This window comes from Oxyura jamaicensis, chromosome 7, assembly GCF_011077185.1.
Source record: "Oxyura jamaicensis isolate SHBP4307 breed ruddy duck chromosome 7, BPBGC_Ojam_1.0, whole genome shotgun sequence".
Classification (NCBI taxonomy): Eukaryota; Metazoa; Chordata; class Aves; order Anseriformes; family Anatidae; genus Oxyura; species Oxyura jamaicensis.
The window spans coordinates 12467929-12483234 of NC_048899.1; the positions used below are offsets into that span (position 1 = coordinate 12467929).

The following is a 15306-nucleotide window of genomic DNA, read 5'->3' on the forward strand; positions in this document are numbered from 1 at the left end:
GAGGGGACAGTGTGTCACCAGGAAATCCACCTGCAAACCAGTGAGCACAGGATACAAGCAGCAAACAAGGGGTGGCAGAGACAACTGTGAGAGCTGCAAGATAGAATAATTGTGGAATAGGCTATACCCACCTAGGACTTGTAAAAAAGCAGAGCACTCCCGCATGCCAGCATCATTTTTGATCTGGCAGATGTACTTTCCAACATCAGCTCCCTCTGCACTGGCAATTTCAAGAGTTGCAATGTTGTCCATAAACCACATTTGGACATTTTCGCTCTCCCTAATAATTTCACCCTTATCCTTCAGCCAGACAACAGAAATTGGTGGGGATCCTTCCACCACTGCCTGTAGAGCTGTTGGCTCTCCAACGAAGATCGCAGTGTCACTCAGCTTCTTGGCAAAGCGTGGGGGCTCTGATGGTAAAAACAAGGAGGCAGAGGAAGGTTAATCACGCGTGCCTGCTTGGAAGAGGTACAGCCAGAAGATCAAGAAAAGAAGGCACCGGTGCTGTTGGTCTTCTACCATACAAACCTTTGAATTTTACTGGGCAGGTGCAAGTGTCACTTCCCACCTCATTCATTGCTTTGCACTGATATTCTCCAGTATCCTGAGATTCCAGATTGAGGATGTGAAGACTGGCAATGGAGTGCTTTGCCGTCACCTTGAACTTCTTGCTGCTCCGGACCTGCCTCCGGTCCTTGAACCAAGCCACCTCAAAGGGTGGAGTCCCTGCTATCTCACACTGGAGAATAACATCCGAGCCTTTAAGTGTGTCCACAGGACTCGGCACCTTGCTAAAAACAGGTGGTTCTATAAAAAAAAGAATCACATCATAACATTTGAGACTGTTTCCCTGAGTAGGTTTCTGGACAGTAGCAAGACACAACATACTCAGGAAGGGGGCCTACACTTCTTGTAAACCCATATTTAGAATCCTCATCCTATGTGGTCTCATCTCTAAAAAATGCTGAGCCTCCGGCATCTCCCAGAAAGCCATCCCAAGCACTCCCAAGGGCAGAAAATATGACACTTCTGCACCTGTTTGGAGTTAGTACTTAGTGCCCCTCCCCAAAAGCCACTCTCCCCTTTCTTTAGGACCATATTCCAGTTTTCCCCACCTCTTTCCAATCATGAAAGCTACCACCAGTGAGGCGCAGTATAACAGCCCTCTCTTGCTTCTTAATTTTCACTCCTGACAGAATCACTGTATATAGAAAAACAGGCAGAGGGATGTCTGCAAAGTGTGTCCATCTCTCTCACCACGGCTGGTGCTACGTCTAGTTCACACATCCCATGTGACCCAACAACCTTGCCTTATTCGGCTTGCAATTGGCTTAAAGTGGAAGGCAAGGGATTGGCTGCACAGCGCTCAACACCCACTACCATTTCCTGCCTAGTCTCTCTGATGTCTACAATGCATCAGCATATTAATCTGAGAGCAGCTGGAAAGATACTGCTCCAGCAGCCACTGACTGCCACAGCAGCAACTTCCTGTTTGGGGGCAGGAGGAGGGGGACGGAGGGGGGGGTGCAGCTGAGAGAAGGACCAGGAGCCAGGGATTATAGTTGTGTGCGGAACCATCCTGCTAACCTTTCACTGCTACTGAAGCGCTACAGCTTGCAGTGCCGGCAGAATTCTGGGCTTCACATATGTAATCGCCAGCATCCTCAGTGCTGGCATCCAAGATCGTTAGCACTGCTATGGAGTCTACGAAAGACATGTGGAGCCTGTTGCTTTCTTGGAGTGCCTGATCATTCTTGTACCACACGGTCCTGATCTCAGGCGTGCCACTGATTTTACATTCAAGTTGAACTGTGTCTCCGTGCTTCACAAATCGTAAAGCTTCAGGCTTCTTGATGAACTTAGGAGGTTCTGCAGAACAAATAAGCATGTAGAGAGTGACAACACACTTTTGCCATGTGAAATCTACAGTGCTGAGCAAGAGTCATAGAGAGCGCAAGAATATTGGGGTGCAACAAGGTGAGTTTGATACAGCAGCTGGCTGTATCTCCAGCAAGAGCTTCATCTCAAGAAAAGAGGCAAGGAGAAGACAGCAAAAACAACTACAACTATGTTCTATCAACTCTGGAGCCTGCTGCTTGAAACAGCTGGAGCTGTAAAAGACACGTGAAGGATGATTGCTCCACCCAAGAAACTTTTTCTGCAGTTTCCTTTGGGGGGACAAAAATGTCCACAAGCCAGCATGAAAGCATCAACAATCCCATCACCCCCAAGATCTTACCCCAGGAGCAGCAGAAACATGGTATGTACAGTTTCACTTGCTTGCACATCTTTAAAGTGTATTTCTACTTGAATAACTTAAACGATTAAGAACCTAGATTAAATCAGCAATTCATTACTCCAACTGAAACATTCGGAAAAGTTGAAAGAGACACCAGTGCTGGTCTACAAATGCAAAGTAGTTGTATTTACCCTATTACTCTTGTTCCATATAGTAATGTTACATATGAATACCCCTGCAATTGTAGTTTAAGCACTAATGATAAACTAAAAAGCAGAAAAGTGTTGTGTGCATTTATCGATACCAACAAACAGCTTAGCAAGAAGACCTATCCCCTTGGAGATTTTGCAGGTACACAAGGCTTCTAAAGTCATGTAGTATTTTAGAAGCAGAGAGTTACCTCATGGTATGTCTGCTTTTTGAAAAGCTATTTTCTGTATATGTCCAAGCTGGAATGGGTGGAAGATGAAGCCCAGTAACAAAGAGGCCTTTTTTATCCAAGAGTAAGAAAAACAACAAATGAAGGTGACTTAATCTCAATACCTTTGACACTGAGTTGGGCTGAGCAAAAGTCTTTCCCAGCTTCATTACTAGCTTGGCAAGTATATTGGCCAGAGTCTCCTTTACCCACTCTGAGCACTCGAAGATGAGCTGTGTTAGCTACAAATGTAATATTGTAATTTCCTCCAGTTCGTATCTCCCGACCATCCTTGGACCAGGTGATGTGTATTGGCTGGGCTCCAGTAACATGGCATTCAAGGTCAGCACTTTCTCCCAAAGGCACATCAATAGATTCTGGTTTGGCATCAAAGATGGGTGCCTGCTTGGGTTCTAGAAACACAAGAAAACAAAATAATACTCATATCTCATTAAAAAAAAAGTTAGTTAATCCAACATACAAATACCATTGCACATGTAAAAAGGGGTGGGGGTGCCTATGATCTGGGCAAAAGTTCTGTAAGCCAACACACCTGCCACTGTTAGCCTGGCACTTGAGGTGGCAGTGCCCACAGCATTGGTGGCTGTGCAGGTGTACTGTCCAGTGTGATTCATCTCAGTTTTTGCCAGTTGTAGCACTGCTACATTATCTACAAAGGATGTGTGCACATTGGGGTCATCGCTTAGCAGCACACCATCTTTATGCCAAGTCACAGTAATGGGCTCTGAGCCATTGAGTCGACACATAAATTTTAGGGGTAAGCCAGCAGGGTGTTCGATGTCCTTTAATTTTCTTGCAAAGGAAGGTGGTCGTTTGCGCTCTGGAAGAAAGCAAGTAAAGGACAAATATGCACCAGGAAGCATTTTTTTTTTTTAAATATATTTTTTTCAAGAGAAAAAGTACTGTAAAGAATTTGCAACAATATAAATCATCACCTTGAACTGTTAAGAGAGCCCTTGTAGATGCAGTTCCTACACTGTTTTCTGCCTTGCAGATATACTCGCCGCTGTCATTGCTAACCACTCTGTTGAAAATGAGTGTAGCAACATTGTCTTTAAAGAACACTTTGTACTCAGGAGTAGACCTGAGTTTTGTATCACCTTTGTACCAAGACACAGTAATTTCTGGAGTTCCAGCAACGTGGCATTGCAATGTTGTATAATCCCCAACTGACACCTCAAGAGGTTCCAAGTGTGTAACAAAATACGGAGGTTCTAAAAAAAGAAGAAATTAGAAAGGCTCATCATAGTGCCAGGACTTGGAAAGCATACACTCAAAAGAACAGGCAAGAAAAAAAAAGAAGCAAAGGGAGCACACACCTAGAGTAGAGACTACAGCCTCACAAACATCTCTTCCTGCCTCATTTTCAACATGGCAGGTATATTCTCCTGCATCCTCTTTGGTGCTGTCAAGGATCTCCAGGATGCAGGATTTCTCTGTGGTGGTGATGTTACACTTCTGAGACTGAGCGAGTGTATGGCCATTCTTCTTCCATGTTACAGAAATGGGCAAGCTGCCTGTGTAAGTGCCCTCCAGGATGATGGGCTTGCCAGGTTCCACATACTGATCACTCAGTTTCTTCACAAAGACAGCCGGCTCTAATGAAGGGTAAGAAGTCACAAATGTTGAGCACAGCATTACAAATGGAGGGAAGGAAACAATATTTTAAGGTAAATATACAGATGCAATTTTTACAAACCTTTTACTGTAAGGTGTGTTGTACAATTTGCCCTGCCAGCTTCATTAGTCACTAGACAAGTGTACTCTCCACTTTGGAGAGGGGTTACATCAAATAACTCAAGCTCCACAACAGAGTCCTCCAAGTAGATATTACATTTGTCCCCTGGCACAAGCTCATTGGCCCCTCTAAACCAGTTCACCTTAAAAGGAGGGGTTCCTCTGATAACACCTGTAAAAGTTATGCTTGTGCCTGGCAAAACATCCAAAGGTTCAGGTGTTCTCTCAAAAGAAGGTGGTTCTAAACACACAAGAGAAAAAGAGAGATAAGACAGACTAATACAGCATATCCCTGGCATTTCCCATACCTACCAAAGATAAAGAACAAAGCCTTTACTTTCTAGTAAGTACATTTTCCTCAGTATACTTACAAAAGACCACAGGGAATTTCAAGAGGGAAAGAGAAAAGAGTAGCTCAGAGAGATTGCTGACCATCATATACTGACCTTGTACGGTCAATACAGAACTGCATTCATCTGAACCAGCTATGTTGGTAGCTTTGCAGGTATAAGTTCCAGTATCTGAGTTGCTCAGTGAATTCACTTCTAAAATACACAGGTTATCCGAAAAGGTGATATGATGTTTTTCCCCACTAACTAACTTAAGTCCATTCTGGAACCAGGCAATAGAAATAGGAGGTGAACCCGACACTTTGCATTCCAGCAGTGCTGAGGAACCCAGGACACCAGGTGTTTCCTTTAGTTTTCTTGTGAAAGAAGGAGGAATGATTCGATCTGCATAAGAAAATATAATACATCCATTGTTAGAGAGAAAAGGAGTAAAGGAATGGAAGGAAGGAAAGAGAACATGGCCAAAAGAAAGTTTTGATAAAAGATGGAAGACAAACTACCCAACCAACCTAAAACATCAACCGATGCTGTGCAACTGCTTTTGCCCACGTCGTTCTGCACTGCGAAAGTGTACAATCCACCATCTTCCTTCTCTGCATCCATAATTTTAAGTGTAGATACTTTGTTGAGGAAAGTAATTCTGTATTTTTGGCTGCTGGTCAGCTCTTTGCCATCTTTAAACCACCCAGTGGAAAGCTCTGGTGTGCCTGCCACTTTGCATTCCAAAGTACAGGCATCTCCTATAGTAACCCTCATTGGTTCTGCTTTCTCTACAATGACTGCAGGCTCTGGAAGGAGAGACAAGTATCATATATGGTGAAAACTGGATTTGATTAGTACTAGCTATAAGTATTATTGCATTATAAGATGGGGCTTATACATTTGATACTAAGGATATCTCAGTTCATTGGGTTTGGGATTTTTTTCAGCTCTGCTTTTTCCACCCTTTATTCCACCCTAATCTGGAGATTTCAGATGCTCTCCAAAATAAAGCAAAAATATTTTGGAACTCCTAGGAGTGAAATACACCTATCTGTCCTCTTCCAAGAAGGCATGAGCAGATGTGACTGCAATATAGTCAACTGAATTCCATCATAATGTAAAGGCCTGTATTTTTTTTCCACTACTATCCCTATACAACTGGAAAAAAGGAACCCAAATAAGATTTAATGGAGACACGAGGATTCTTTGTTTTGACTATTTGAACGCAGCGGTATAAGCAAAGCATGCAGCTGATACTAAATTAACAAGTTTCTGACTTGAAATATATATATATATTTTTAGTGAATTTATGCGTTTTACCAACCTAGAACAGTTAAGGTAGCCATGCACTCGCGACTTCCAGCATCATTTCTGATCTGACAGATATATTTTCCAGCACTGCTTGTCTCTGTGTGTACAAGTTGTAAAGTTGCAATATTTTCCATAAATGTGATCTTTGTGTTTTCACTTTCTCTAATAACTTCCTCCTTGTCTTTAAGCCACTGTACAGAAATTGGCTGTGAGCCTTCCACTCTTGCTTGTAACTCTACTGGTTCGCCAACCACAACAGTCACGCTGTTTATTTTTGTCAGAAATTTTGGTGGTTCTGGATAAGAAACATGCAGTTGTAGTAAATACTTATGGTATCCACGTAAAAGAAGAGAAATGCAGTGCCATTGGGAGCACTGAAGAAGGCATATGTGGCAATACCTTACCTTTCAGCTTAACAGTGCACAAACAAGTGTCACTTCCTACGTCGTTCTGAGCTTTGCACTGATATTCACCAACATCTGCAGCTTCAACATTAAGAATGCGAATGCTTGTATGGTAGTTTTTGGCTGTAACCTTATACTTCTTACTACTGCGGATTTGTCTCCTGTCTTTGTACCAGGTAACGTCAAATGGTGGTGTTCCTGAAATCTCACATTCCAGGCTAACCTCAGTTCCTCTGAGCATGTCTACTGGAGAGGGCTTCCTGCTAAAGACAGGAGGTTCTATCAAGGGAAAAAAGGAGCATTTTTAGAAAGGAGTCTGGAGGTATTTGACCAACCGTTTACTGGTATCAGCTTTTCCACAACAAGACTGCTGGGAAAACTAACTGAATGGGACATGATTTTTCCTCATTTTCTGCGCACATCATGAAATGATCTAACAGGCAGGCGAGCATTCAGAGCTCTGAGCTCCTCTGTATAAAAAGTAAACAGAAGGGTGACCCTTGATAGAGAGGATATAGGTCCCATTTAGCTGTCAGTAGTCTCAAATGCAGGGTGTAAAGCTGACACTGATCAGTTTGGGTCTGTTATTTTACTTCATATTTTGGCTTCATGGTATATCAGATCTATCTGTCTGGGAAGTACCTAGCCTAGGACATGTTTGTATTAAGAACAACAACTGCCTTGTTCAGACCCTGGCAGAGGGGGTAAGAGGTCATCAAAAAACAAACAGAATATGAAGGAAAAGGCATTCCCTGAAATAAGGAAATAATTTCATGTTCCTATGGATTTCCAAGGAAGAAAACCACACACACACACACAAAATAATAGGATGTAACTGGAGAACAAGAGAACAGCTGACCTTTCACTGTGACTTTGGTGCTGCAACTGGCCTTGCCAGCGGGGTTGTGAGCTTCACAGATATAGTCACCACTCTCATCAGTACTGAGATGATTCATTTCAAGCACAGCCACAGAGTCGATGAATGAGGTCCGGAATTTTTCACTGGCAATAATTTCATGGTCATTTCTGAACCACACTATTTTCATTTCTGGAGAACCACTTACTTTGCACTCAAGTCGGGCTGAATCGCCCTGCTTGACTACTCTTGCCGTCTCTAGCTTCTTAGCAAACTTGGGTGGTTCTAAAAAACCAGAAAAGTGGTGTCAGAAGATCAGAATTAATAATGGAAAGGAAAGAGGAGGGAGAAGAGCAAAAAAAACAAGAATTGGTTGCAAACACAGGGCAGGGAATTCACTTGACAGGGTATCAAAGATCACTAAGGTGGGCTTGTTAGAAAGGAAAGAAAATAGATGAAAAGACTGCAAAACAACTAGAAAGTGTGCGCACCTGTTACCATCAACATTGTAGTGCAAGAGTCACTGCCAACATCATTTGAAACATGGCAAGTGTAGTGCCCACTCCTAGAAGCATCCACTGAATAGAGGGTTAAGAACACAGTTGACCCTTCATTCCCAATGAAACAAGTTGGACCAGATACAAGTTCTAAGTCCTCTTTGAACCACTTTACTGTAAATGGCAGTGTTCCCTTTAATGTGGCCTTAAACTCCACCGTGGAATCTGGGATGACTTGCTGGCTTTCAGGTTTTACTAAGAAGCTTGGAGGCTCTGCAGTTTTTAAGAAAAAGAAATATTCAATTACATCAGGAATGCCTAAGAATGAAGAAAGTTAGTGAGGCAAGTAGAGGCACTGAATGCATAAGAGGTTAAAGATCCACAGTAAGAAAAGGGAGACCAAGTTTTCAGCACTAGTATTAAGAAGTATAAGAGGGTAACGTTAGCACAAGATATAATATATTCTCCAAGATTTCATGACTGGTAAGAAGTAGCAAAGAGTTTCAAACCTTTCACTGTCAGGACAGCACTGCAAGAATCATTTCCGGCAATGTTAGAGATATTGCATGTGTAATTTGCACTGTCTGACAGCTCTAGATTAGCAATCTCGAGTGACATGGTGTTCTCATGGCACAGGCTTCTATATTTTGCACTGTCAGTTATCTCCTTTCCATCCTTAAACCATTTTGCAGTAATGGGAAGTGATCCAGAGACTTTACACTCCATTCTGATTGAAGATCCCAGAACAGTATCCTTTTTGGTTAGCCTTTTGATAAATGTGGGTGGAATTGATTGATCTGCCCAACACAAAACATGGAAAAAACATAATGGTTACCTTATTGCTTATCTTTCAGAAACTCTTTCTATTTTTATTTGTTTATTTGTTTCATTTGTTAGTTTGTTTTTAATCCCTCCCTACTGGCTACATGAATTTTCCAAATACAAACCTAACACAGTCAGGACAGCTTCGCAGGTGCTACTTCCAAAGTCATTTTCAACCTTAAAACTGTATGTACCACTATCCTCCTTTGATACAGGTTCAATTCTGAAACTGGCCACATTGTTTTCAAAGCTCATTGTGTAGAATCTACTGGGCAGAAGCTGTTTGCCGTCTTTGTACCATCTTATTCGGAGTTCTGGTGTCCCCTCCACAGTACACTCCAAAGTTACGGGGTCTCTTTCAGTGACTTTAAGTGATTTAGCCTTCTCTGTGATCCGTGCAGGCTCTGGGGTACAAAGTGTATAAAAATGGTTGTTAGCTACAGAGAGGTGACTGACTTCCCACGCTCTCATCCAGGATGATCTTGAAGGGGCACAACTTCTACACACCTTGCACAAAAAGCAAAGCAAAGCACTTCTCCACTCCAGACTCGTTCTTTGCCTGGCAGGTGTATCTCCCTCTGTGGCTGAGGTCAACATTGGTAAGTTTCAGTGTAGCCACATTGTTCTCAAAGGTAATATGGTGGTAATCATCATCTTCCAGTATTTTCTCATCTTTTATCCATGACACAGATAAGGGTTGAGCACCTGCTACAATGCACTGGAAGAATGCGGTGCCTTTCAAAATGCTAGTGACATTCTCCAGCTTCTTGACAAAAGATGGTGGTTCTGCGGTGTGAGGTTTTGTTTGTTTAGAAGAGAAGTCATGGAAAGGGAAGAGGGAAAAGAGATCATATAAGGTCATCCTAGTCACTACATTTCATCTGAGGGATACTATGTTTGGGGTACACTTCTCAGTGACTGACCTTTCAAGCTGAGCCTTGTACTACAAGAACAACTCCCACCTTCATTTGATATAATGCACTGATATTCACCAACATCTGAGACATCACAGTTGGTCACATTAAGGGTAAATATTGATTCTTTGGTGGAGATGGAATATTTCTTGCTGCTGAACATCTCCTTATTGTTCTTCAGCCACTTCACCTCAAATGGAGGCGTACCAGTCACCTCACACTCGAGTGTGGCCTCCAATCCCTTTACTACCTCAGTAGGTCTCAACTCCCGAACAAATGTTGGAGGCTCTACAAAGAAGAATAAGGGAAAAGTAGATAGTAACCTTGATGGTTATTAGGGAAGAAGAGGTCTCCTTTATTCCATCACCCCAACTACATGGCATAGCTGGTGGTGACAAATCTTCAAGACCAACCTTTTACTTTCAACTCGATGCTGCAGCTCTCACTACCTGCATCATTGTGGGCTTCACAAACATAAATCCCACTATCCGATACTCTGGCTTGAGTGACTTTCAAAGTGGCTAGACCATCTATGAAAGAGATGCCATACTTAGCTCCATCAGTCACTTCATTCCCATCAAGGTACCACGTGACATGGATCTCTGGAGTGCCTACTATCTGGCACTCAAAAGTGGTGGACTGTCCTTCACGCAAAGCTACTACAGGAGTTGGCATCTGAACAAACCTTGGAGGCTCTAGAAGACAGACAAAAAAGGTGAGGCTTTATCATATTCATGGTAGTTTGTGGAAATACAAGCATCTCCTAGCTCCTCCCCCCAGATTGCACAGAAAAATCAGAAACACAACAATGTGAAGAACACTGGGCTTCACACCTTTTACAAACAGAGCTGCTTTGCAAGTGGCAGTCCCCACATCATTGCTTATCTGACAAGTGTAGTTCCCGGAGTCAGACATCCTTGCTGAGAAGAGCTCCAGCACACTAGACGTGTCATCCTTCCAAACAGAGCGATTGGCTCCAGAAAGAAGCTCTTGGCTGTCTTTAAACCACTTTATCTGCAGAGGAGTAGAGCCTTTCACCATTGCTTTGAACTGAACCCTAGCATGGGGCACAACCTCTTGGGACTGGGGCTTTTCCACAAAATATGGCGGTTCTATAATATGTTAAAAAGAAGAAAGAGGATTACTCAAGGACAGGTGAATTCCCAAATTATGAATAAGCAACCTAACACGAGAGAAAAATTTCAAACCTTTGACTGTTAAGAACCCACTGCATTGGTTGCTTCCTGCCTTATTTGTTGCTTCACAGGTGTAAGAGCCACTGTCTGTGCCTTCCAGTTTATTGATTTCCAGAAAGGCAGTGTTATCATGGAAAGAGTATTTGTGCTTTTCACTTGCTGTTATTTCTTGGCCATCCTTGTACCACTGGATACTTATAGGATGTGAACCAGACACTATGCATTCCAGGTGAACAAAAGACCCCTTAATGCTGTCCATTTTCTTGAGCTTTTTGGTGAATTTAGGTGGTATAATGAGATCTATCCAAGAAAGAGTAAAAAGACAAAATATGAAATTCAACCATGATTGTAGTAGACACAAAGTCAGGAGAAGAGATTTTTTAAGTAAAAACAAATACTAAAAGACAGCTCATACACACCTAGAACATTGATGCTTGCAGAACATCTACTGCTCCCAACATCATTGTGAACCTCAAATACGTACTCCCCACTATCTTTCTTTTCCGCATGGAGCACCTTTAGGACTGAGACGGTATCTGTAACACTGATCTTATATTTTGGGCCTAAAGTCAGTTCCTTGCCATCTTTGAACCATTTGGCTGTAATGTCTTTTGTTCCTGAAAATTTACATTGCAAGGTTGCTGGGTCTCCCTCAGTCACATCTATGGACACAGCCTTGTCCGTTATTGTAGCAGGCTCTGTTTTAAACAGAGATATAGAGAAAGGAGTTAGGGGAATCTGTAAAACCAAACCAACCAACCAAAAAAAAAAAAAAAAAAAAAAGAGAACTGTCTGAGATCACTGCCAGCACTCAGTGTAGGACCAACCTTTGACAGTCAGCAGAGCAGAGCACCTCTGAATTCCTGCCTCATTTTTAGCTTGACAGAAATATTTTCCATCATGTTTCAATTCAATAGACCTCACCAGAAGAGTGGCAATGTTGTTCACAAAGGTCATTTTGATATTATTGTCTTCAATCACTTCATCATTGTCTTTCAGCCAGGATACAGTGATGGGCAAAGAGCCTTTAACAGCAGCCTGAAACACGACTGTGCCCCCTCGAAGGGAGCTAATGTTTTCTATCCTCTTCAGAAACTGTGGGGGTTCTAGCAGGAAGAAAGTGGCTAAGTAAGTACAGGTATCGTACATGACCGTGTGGCATGAAACCCACACCAGCATAAGATCATGCTAGTGGCATTCTCCACCTTGCACTAACCTTTCAGTGTGACCTCCGAACTGCAGAGGCAGCTCCCAACATCATTTGTTACTCTACACTGATACTCGCCAACATCAGAAGCATCAAACCTGAAGACATGGAGGCTAATCAAAGATTTCTCAGTGCTTATTCTGTGCTTCTTACTGCTCCGCACAGGCTTATCATCCTTCACCCAAAACACTTCAAAGGGAGGTGTGCCAAGCACCTCACACTCCAAAACCACATCAGAATCCTTCAAGACTTCCATGGATTGAAACTCCTTGCTAAAATAAGGTGACTCTACAGTGCAAAAGAGAGAGTGTAGTTTGTATTAATCACACTTTGGAAGCCTGGAAAGTTGCACTGAGTTTAAAGAGAAAAACTGGTTGAGTGCTTGGATGTCACACACACCTTTGATTGTAACAACACTACTGCAAGTATCTTTCCCAGCATCATTTTTGGCCTCACAAATATATTCCCCACTGTCTTCAGTCTCAACCTCTGAAAGATGGAGTATTGCCAAAGATTTTGTAAAAGACATCCTGTATTTGTCACTCTCTTTCAGTTCCCTGTCATCCTTGAACCATGTGATTTTAATCTCAGGAGTGCCAGTGACTTTACAGGTCAGCTCAGCATATCCGCCTTTCTTGACCAGGTGAGTTGGCTCTAGCTTCTCCTTGAAGGCAGCAGGTTCTGTGGATTTAAGAAAAGCTTTCAGTATCAACAAAGCAGCAAAAAATGCCACTGGGTATATCCAGTAGCTGAAAGTTAAAAGAGAGTAAGTGAAAGTTAAAAGAGAGTAAGAATGCAAACCTTTTACAAACAAGTTTGCACTGCATGTTACTGAACCAGCTACATTGGAGACTTTGCAGGTATATTTTCCAGAGTCGTTTGGTTTGACTGCGTAAAGCTCCAAGTAACTTGCTAGTGCTTCTGTCATAATGTAGCAGGCTCCTCCTGTCACCAGCTCAGTATCACCTTTAAACCATTTCACTGTCAGTGGTGTTGTGCCTTTAAATGTGCCCTTGAAACGTACAGTTGATGCTGGCAGCACATCTTGAGACTTCGGTTCTACAATGAAGCTGGGTGGTTCTAGATTGCATTGAAAGGAAACAATTGCCAAGAATAAGACACACAGCTTGCACTGGGGGGAAGAAAAATATTACGACAAAAAAAAAAAAAAAAAAAAAAAAAGCAAGAATTTTGAAACAAATTGCCAAACCTTTTATAAACAAAGTACTACTGCTGTCCTTGCTACCAGCAGAGTTTGTGGCTCTGCAAATGTAAACTCCAGCATCACTTGCATCTAGGTGTTTTATTTCCAAAGATGCAGAGCCTTCTGCAAAGTGTATTGTGTACTTGGAACTTGAAGTTATTTCAGTGTCCTGCTTAAACCAAGAGACGGTCATTGGAAGAGAGCCAGAAATTTTGCAGTCTAGATGGCATGAGGTGTTAATGATGCTGTCAATATTCTTCAGTGGTTTGGTAAAGAAGGGAGGGAGAGTGCGATCTGTTGGGTATGGAAAAAAAAAAAAAATAAACCGACACATGAGGAAAAGAGAATACAGTTCTGCTTCTGGCTCTGCTGGGCTCAGAGCAGAATAACAGGCCTCTTTGCCAAGGGTCAGTACCGACCTAGCACAGTAAAGCTGGTAGTAAAAGAGCTGGTCCCCACATCATTGGATATCTCAAAGGTGTACTCTCCACTGTCCTGCATTTCAGTGGCATAAAACTTGAGCTGGGCAATGTTATTTTTAAAGCTGATCCTGTATTTTTTGCTGGCAGGTAGTGGCCTTCCATCTTTGAACCATTTGGTTTTCAGCTCTGGAGTGCCTGTGACAGTGTACTCCAAAATGGCTGGATCCCCTGCTGTCACCTGAATCATTTCGGATTTTTCAATGATTTTGGCAGGTTCTACAACAGAATTAAACAATCAGTGTTAAGAACAAAAGTAAATTGTTCTTCTTTGGTGGGAGACAAAGCAGAGGTCGCAGCACTCCTCCACTGACCTTTAACTGCTAGTTCACCAAAGCAGGACTGACTTCCTGCATCATTCTCAGCTACACAGGTGTATTTGCCACCAGAGCTCAGCTGGACACCAGTAATTTGCAGTGTTGCTAGCCCATGTTCAAATGTCACTCTCACTTTGATATCATCTTGAATAATGTCTTTGCCTTTCATCCACATCACAGAAATAGGTTCTGACCCTTTCACCACAGCCTGTAACGTAATATTGTCTCCAGCCAGAGCTGTCACATTTTCGATTTTTTTAACGAAAGATGGTGGTTCTAGTTCAAAGAAAAGAGACATAAAGAAATATGCATCTGCTATGACACCTTTTCATGAAATCTGATGCTCAAAGATAGTTTTATGAGACAATGCACACAGTACATGGCACAATTCAGCTAAAGAGCAGGAAAAGGGAAGAGCTGCATTATCCAGCTAAAAGAGTAATGCTTTTAAGCATAAGAGTAATAGTCCTTTAAGCCCAATGTTCTTCAAATTCATGGGTTTGACGCCAAGTAAGAGTTAAGATATATACAAATTTTTTAAGAGAAGAAGATACCCTCCATCCCCAACCACCCTAGCTACACAGAAATTCAGAGAAAATACATTATGAGAAATGAGAGGTTCCCTGCAGTAAGTGGAGTGTTCTCTCTCCCACTGACCTTTCAAGACGTATGTCGCACTGCAAATGCACTTCCCAACTTCGTTAGCTATCACACACTCATATTCACCAACATCCGCACTATTAAATGATGACACCTCCAGGGAAATAACAGCTTTCTGAGAGGTCAGTCTGTATTTTTTACTACTGCGAATCTGTTTCTTGTCTTTGTACCAACTAATCTCAAATGGTCCAGTGCCAGCAACCTCACACTGAAGAACGGCGTTGGTTCCCTTCACTACCTCTGCTGGTTCGAGTGTTCGGATGAAAGATGGAGGCTCTATAAAAGCAGCAAGAAAGAATTAATTGCCCAGGGAAAAAAAAAAAAAGGGGGGGGGGGGGGGGGCTTCCTCAAGAGTGTGTCTGTCAGTAGCAGGAACAACAGACCTTTGACAACTACTTCTGTGGTGCAGCTGTCACTTCCAACCTCATTTACAGCTTCACATGAGTAGCTTCCGCTGTCATCAACTTTCATCTCCAAAATATCTAACACAGCCACAGAATTGATAAAAGACATCTTGTGTGTGTTGGTTTCACGGATTTCCTTATTGTCCTTGAACCAAGTAACTTGGATTTCAGGAGACCCTTTGACTTTGCATTGAAGGCGTGCAGAGTCACCTGGGGTCAGTAAGTAAGATGGATCGACCTTCTTCACAAAAGATGGTGGTTCTAAAAATGGGAAGAAAACAGAAG

The 15306-nt window shown here is 42.4% G+C and overlaps 1 protein-coding gene across 1 annotated transcript in view; it reads right to left on the reverse strand.

Annotated features, from left to right (window-relative positions):
• LOC118169716 (titin-like) overlaps nucleotides 1–15306 on the reverse strand; it is a 241538-nt gene that overhangs the window by 166091 nt on the left and 60141 nt on the right. Inside the window, exons 48-78 of the mRNA XM_035331227.1 lie at nucleotides 15001–15282; nucleotides 14615–14893; nucleotides 13955–14233; nucleotides 13581–13859; nucleotides 13168–13455; nucleotides 12759–13037; nucleotides 12357–12638; nucleotides 11967–12245; nucleotides 11578–11856; nucleotides 11170–11448; nucleotides 10763–11050; nucleotides 10388–10666; nucleotides 9968–10249; nucleotides 9564–9842; nucleotides 9148–9426; nucleotides 8766–9044; nucleotides 8328–8615; nucleotides 7813–8091; nucleotides 7325–7606; nucleotides 6466–6744; nucleotides 6075–6356; nucleotides 5278–5556; nucleotides 4865–5152; nucleotides 4381–4659; nucleotides 4001–4279; nucleotides 3617–3895; nucleotides 3214–3501; nucleotides 2786–3073; nucleotides 1591–1872; nucleotides 532–810; nucleotides 132–413 (exon numbers count right to left, since the gene is read on the reverse strand). Coding sequence (XP_035187118.1) covers nucleotides 132–413; nucleotides 532–810; nucleotides 1591–1872; nucleotides 2786–3073; nucleotides 3214–3501; nucleotides 3617–3895; nucleotides 4001–4279; nucleotides 4381–4659; nucleotides 4865–5152; nucleotides 5278–5556; nucleotides 6075–6356; nucleotides 6466–6744; nucleotides 7325–7606; nucleotides 7813–8091; nucleotides 8328–8615; nucleotides 8766–9044; nucleotides 9148–9426; nucleotides 9564–9842; nucleotides 9968–10249; nucleotides 10388–10666; nucleotides 10763–11050; nucleotides 11170–11448; nucleotides 11578–11856; nucleotides 11967–12245; nucleotides 12357–12638; nucleotides 12759–13037; nucleotides 13168–13455; nucleotides 13581–13859; nucleotides 13955–14233; nucleotides 14615–14893; nucleotides 15001–15282 — 8724 coding nt within the window. The remainder of the gene's footprint in view (nucleotides 1–131; nucleotides 414–531; nucleotides 811–1590; nucleotides 1873–2785; nucleotides 3074–3213; nucleotides 3502–3616; nucleotides 3896–4000; nucleotides 4280–4380; nucleotides 4660–4864; nucleotides 5153–5277; nucleotides 5557–6074; nucleotides 6357–6465; nucleotides 6745–7324; nucleotides 7607–7812; nucleotides 8092–8327; nucleotides 8616–8765; nucleotides 9045–9147; nucleotides 9427–9563; nucleotides 9843–9967; nucleotides 10250–10387; nucleotides 10667–10762; nucleotides 11051–11169; nucleotides 11449–11577; nucleotides 11857–11966; nucleotides 12246–12356; nucleotides 12639–12758; nucleotides 13038–13167; nucleotides 13456–13580; nucleotides 13860–13954; nucleotides 14234–14614; nucleotides 14894–15000; nucleotides 15283–15306) is intronic.